The sequence below is a fragment of the Ochotona curzoniae genome, unplaced genomic scaffold, assembly GCF_017591425.1.
Source record: "Ochotona curzoniae isolate NIBS_2020 unplaced genomic scaffold, NIBS_Ocur_1.0 scaffold_3890, whole genome shotgun sequence".
Taxonomy (NCBI): domain Eukaryota; kingdom Metazoa; phylum Chordata; class Mammalia; order Lagomorpha; family Ochotonidae; genus Ochotona; species Ochotona curzoniae.
In genome coordinates, this window is record NW_024467115.1 from 26,729,156 (window position 1) to 26,735,155 (window position 6,000).

The 6,000-nt window shown below is 32.3% G+C and overlaps 1 protein-coding gene across 7 annotated transcripts in view; it reads left to right on the top strand.

The window, feature by feature from the left end:
- Positions 1 to 5,786, top strand: part of STXBP5 (syntaxin binding protein 5) — a 171,959-nt gene extending 166,173 nt beyond the window's left edge. For all 7 annotated transcript variants that reach the window (XM_040965605.1, XM_040965608.1, XM_040965609.1 and 4 more), the window contains one exon: positions 525 to 5,786. In XM_040965605.1, coding sequence (XP_040821539.1) covers positions 525 to 566 — 42 coding nt within the window. In that variant the 3' untranslated portion in view covers positions 567 to 5,786. The remainder of the gene's footprint in view (positions 1 to 524) is intronic.
- The last annotated feature ends 214 nt before the right edge of the window (positions 5,787 to 6,000 follow it).

The following is a 6,000-nucleotide window of genomic DNA, read 5'->3' on the forward strand; positions in this document are numbered from 1 at the left end:
ACTGTAGCATCGTCCTTTTGAATAACCCCTCCAGGCCTAAGCTCCTTCACCTTTACAGTGGGGAGAGAAATAATGTCTAACTGCAGATTAGTTGTAGGAAAAAGAAGTAGGGGAGATTATGACACATTCCCTGCTACGACCAGAGTCTCTGTGCATTGGAGATGGCAGTAGAATTTCCAATTGCTCATTCTCCAGTTTCTTAAGTGTTCTTTTTAGTTCCAATAAGGTAACTGAACATTATCTTCTTTGTAGGCTATTAGCTAATTAGTTCAGTGAATTGTGTCATAGTCTCAGAATGTTGAGAATTTTCTAAGTAGCTTCTTAATCGCATGGTATTTTTTTCCTCCAAATGAAACAGTTTTTTTCTTCCAATTTTCTTAAATTAATGCAAAGTTAACATTATGATAGTATAGATAATATTTCAGAATGAAATGTGTTTTATAAGGATAAATAAACCAATTTTAAAAGTTGTTTTGACTGTTAAAAACTATGTTATGTTTCCTTTTTTTTTTCTTTTCCTTTAGATGATGTTGAAATACAAAGATAAGAAGTGGTACCAGTTCTGACAGCCAGACTCCAATAGGTTCGACATCGGCCAGAAGAAAAATGTTTTGCTTTTTTTACTCCATCGATTTCTGTAGGGAAGCTGGTCACTGAACACTGTTCTTTCCTAGCACAATCATGTACTGGTTTACCTCAGTCACGTGGCTTGAACTGAGGGAGGTTCACACCCTCGGACTGGAGTGCACAGTGTGTGTCCCACAGGAGCTGACACGCAGGAGACATGGCAGGGACTATTCCTCGATCATTCCTGTGCCACACTTTCATATGCCAAAAGATGTCGTGCCATTGTATCTGGCATCAGTGTTGGAACTGTTTGAGGGAAAGGCCGTAAGTGGCACGTCCTGAGGCTGTAAGAGTTGTGTGTATATCCTTGACTGGATTATCAACAACTGCCCTGGACTTTCCCTCCCTTAAACTAACTGGCCATCAGTATCATTAGTGAAAAAGAAATAAATTGTTATCATATCTCTAGTCAGAGAAGCTGAACGGTGGGCTTTAACTAATAAACACACACATATGTGACTTGTGTATGGCCTCTCCTGGATTCTCGTTGATATATACTTGTGTTTAGTTCATATTTTGTCAAAAGCAAAACAAGGTGATACATCACTTTTCATTGAAAAGAAAAGTGTAGAGCATGACTGAATTGCTCATCATTCTGGAAGTTTCCATGTAGTGGCTATGCAGTGTGGAAAGTGAGAAAACCCTCCATTGTGGTGAGGAAAATCCTTCAGTGTCCCTTGTCCTTGTTCTCATTAATTCAAAATAGTTACTGGTTAAATTTATAAAAATGTTGAAATTGGCTAAGTTTTTAATTTTGCTTGAATTTTATAAAATGTTTATCCAGATGTACCCTTTGCATTATTTAATTAAAATTGCTTTAAAAAATTGTTTCTTTATCTCAGTGAAATGCTTAGCTCCCTGTTTAAAATATCCTTTATTTGCTAACAGTTCTAATACACTCAGGTGATGAACCAATTAAATCTTAGTGCACATGCCGTCGCATGGAAAATTATAAGCATCTATTGTCAACAACATAGAAGAGACTAGTCTAATGATCTACAAATTATTTTCTGTAGAAATACAAGTCTGTACATATCCTTTCAAGGTTTTACAAAGCCAGCAGAAAAGGAAAATATGTACACTTTCATAATTGAATTATTTCTGTGCTGGGGTGTAATGTAAAATTGAAACCAGCAATGGACAATGATTGGCTCCTAGAATAGACAGGAAAGAAACCACTTAGTAGGTCCATAAGCAATTCATAATGCAAGCTAATTTTGAGATTATTATTGATTGTAAAAAAAAAGAGAAAAATAAAAGTGTTAAAAGTATTGTTAATGAAATCTAAATGCTGTCATCTATTTTAAAATGTTTAAAATCTTTTTTTTTTCATTAAGCTAGATGCAGAGCACAAGTTGATAGCAAACATCAGTGTTGTTTCTGTATTCCAGATAATCATCAAAAGCATACGCAGAGCGTCTTAACCTTTTTCACGCACTCTTACGCACCTTTTCCTCCTCCTCACTCATTAACAAAGCTTTGCTTTACATTTGATAATGTTCACTATTGGATACAAAAGTTTACATCAAAGCTAACTTTGGACAGCGTTGGGAAGGTACTGGATATATTTGATAAAGATAATTGATCAATCTGAAAGGAATATTTTTAAAATGTAATCATTTTTGAATGTTTTGAATTTGTAAAAATAACGAGTAAAATATTTCTGTTTTGTTGATGTCAGCTGTCCGTTGAGTATTCAGCAGTTTACAGATTGTTACATGATAGGTCACAGGAAGTCTTTGGTCCTTTTTTAAAGGTACAGTCTTGTGGATGTCATCAACAGTTATAGATTTGAGTTGAGAAACATTGAGTAACAAGTGCGGGTTGATTTCCTACTTCTGTGGAATGTCCTGCTAGCTGCAGTTACTTAATTTACCTTGTTATTTTGTGTTGTTTGTACATCAGATTCATTTTTACTGTCCTCTTTCCTGTTGTATATAAAAAGAACCAATCTTGTAATTATTTTCAAACACAAAGGTAGTTACGTTTCTCTGAGATGTTGGTGTAGAAGTAGGAATCATAAAGTAATTTTTGAGTTCAGGAAATTAGCTTTTCAGAGTTGTACTTGACTGAATCCGTAGGTAAGAGACAGTCTGCAGAAAAAGAGCTAACCCAGGGAATTTATTGTCATTTGAGAGATAACATCTCTATTTTTTTCCTTTTTAAATGCAAAAAAATAATAGTCACCAGCAAACCAAGGTTTCAGGAAAACTAGACAAGAAAAAAGTCAAAATAGAAAATGCCAGAAGAGTGGAAGGTTTTCATGTGCTTTCTCTGTTCTCAGCATTGTCTCATCTCATTTGTCCTTGACTCTAATATCGCTGAAATATTTACTATTAATTTCTCAGGAGAACATGATTTCCTGTGTGTCCAGTTCATTTCACCTTTTAGAACTAGAAAAACTCATAGAGTTGTTATTTGAAAACTTTTATTCTGCTAGCTTCTGTACATTACATCCGTTTTTCAGTTTGGGAGCATCTCAACACCCTTGATTTGCATTTCGATTGCACAGTGTTTCCTAAAAATGATTCTAAATCCAACCGAGCTGTTGCTTCTTCAATTTTTTTGTGGATGTGAAAAAAGTGCTGCTACTTGTCTGTTATTATGTATAAGTGTATTGTAATTCAATTAAGGACAGTGCTTTAAAGAAAGAACTATTTCTTTTCTTAGGATTTCTTGATTTTAGGTACTTCTGAATTTATTTCAAGTAGGTATGTGAGTATTTTAAACAAGTCTGAAAGTGTTACCTACTTCTGGGTTACAGGGAGTAAACGGCCAAGGTAGAAAAAAAACTGAAGCAGACACTGCAGAATTCCACCTTTACCCTGAGTTGTAGGTTCTGTATTCCATGCCCATTTACTTACGGCATCTCTCCTAGGACATTAGAAAAGTTACATCCAAAGGTACGATTTTTGTGGCTAACATTTATTTTCCACTTTAACTTCTGGAATTTTATTTCTGCAAAAAAAAAAAGAGCACTGAACTTTAAACTTGAATTTTCTGTACTTTTTTAGATATTAAATCTTTTTATTATCATTTAATCTGCAATGCTCAGTTTAAAGTGATACGTATGTATAAAGCATACCAAAATCAATGAATATTGCTGCTAGCTGCACCTTAAATTAATCAGTTTTAAAGCCTTTAGTAGGGTTTATATGGTTTTCAAAGATTAAAAAAAAATGTGGTAAAATTATTTGCTGTATGTTTCAGTGTCCTTGATCTTAAATTATTGCAACACTTTCAGATTTGTTTGAAGGTCATGCATCTTATATTTATACATACTGCTAGAAATATGCTTTTAGTTTTAAAATGAAATTTTTATAAGTGTGCTCTTTAGTTTTAAAAATGGTGAACTTGTGAAGTTTAAGTCAAAGTACTTAAAAAGTATGTATATTATCCATACAAAAAGTTACGTTTTATGCTTATAATAAGAAATATTGGTATCTCATATCGAGATACAGTTAATTTTACAAAAAACTAAGCACCATTTAAAAGTATTCACACTTAACACGAAAGATACCATTACCATTGTTATAAAGAAAAAGATCCTCTATTGATCACTTTCAAATTTGATTTGGGAGGAAAATGCCCACAAACAGTAATTGCAAGATATTTTCAATAACTACAAACTTGCTGTTGGATGCCTACCTTAATTATTGTTTTACTCTACAAATATATATATATATATATAATATATATTTAAAATAGTTTTCCAGGTATTTTCTTCTACCTTTTTTAAAAATAAATTTCCAAAAAATGAAAACAGAGTTTATGTATTTTTGTCAAAGAAGGTTTTTATTTTGTAGTTTATAGAATTTGTTCCTTATCAGTTTGATACTTGATCAATATTCTTAGACTTTTTAATCTGTATTTACTTTGGAAAAAAATACTCCTATAACTTAAATGTCCTTTTTTTTTTTCCATTTTAGGGTATTTTTCTCTTGGATTGAAATTTATGCCTACAGATTTGATTTTTTTTTTAATTTGAGTATGAATGTGAAGCTACTGTTTACAGATTTTGTTAGTTGCACTTTTCATCACTCTGATCAACTTCTTATAAAGTGCTATAGGGATTATTTTTCCTGTGGATATTAATGATTTTACTATTGCCTCAGTTGTTTTAAAGATTCTGTGGAAAGAAAGCAGTTGTAACAATCAAAAAGAAAAAAAATTAAAGGGTAAATTTTGGCTGAATTAAATAATTGTGATAACTTCCCAGTGACCAAGGTTTTAATGTTATTCCCTTCAGTCTTGCATTATGAGGTGCCATTCATTTCTGAGTTGAGTTCCGTAGTTCAAGGCTATATGTAAGTGCTCTCCTTATTTTCTCATTACATCAGGAAAAAAAAAAATCAAGAATGTCAGTTTTACCAGTGTTTTACAGCGAGGCTCATAGTTAAATTAAAATTTTATAGTGTATGAGATATAGACAGTATTAATTTACTGTAGGTCATTTGACTCAGGATTTAATGGATGTAGATTAATGGTAATGGAATCCTATTAATTTGAGAATTGAATTTTTATACTTTGGCTATTTGTTTTGTATTGCTTAAACTGTGGTTCAACTAAACACAATGTAAGGAATTGAAAATAAACTCAACATATCAGTGGAAAGCAGTACAGAAAGGATGAGTCATGGTTTAATTTTGTTATTTTTGTGTGTGTAAATAAACAACAGTACTGTTACAATGTAGGTGTTACTTCCCGCTCAACCGTGGTAGTTAAAGCCAAAAACCATTTTGCTTTCTAGTTACACTGTTGGTTCATTGTAAATGAGTTACCAAAAAGCAGTATGAAGAAAAGCAAGATTTAATTTTTCTAACATTTTCCACTTGGGGGACAAGCATGCTTGGTATCTAGCTGAAGCTTGTGTATACTTTAAACTGTACATGTGGGTTTTTTTTTCAGTTGCTGCACCCCTTTTTTAAAAAAAAAAAATCTTGCTCAGTCCCAGTAACTATCTCAAAGGTACTTGCTGGAATGTGCATTTGAAATATGGTTTAAAAAAAAAAAAGATCTCTGTGTACTGTTTCGTTAAAAAAAGAGAAAACACTATTGCAAACACTGAAATGCGTTATACTTTGTAGTTATTTTGCATTCCTGTACTTAATCAACCAAAAAAAAAAAACTGTCATCATAGCAGAAGGATTAAAAATTAGGTGATGAAATATTTTTGTAAATAAATACCGTTAAGCTGGTATTTTAAAAATGTATTATAAATTACTGTTTCTGGAAATGTTCATATATATGTATATGAATGTCTCTTTATGCTGAAGGGCTCTGATTGGGCAAAATAAAATAATCTTCTCCTGAAACTAGACAAGCCCTTTCTTCTAAAAATTACCTTTAATTTTCTTCTGAACTGTGGAATTA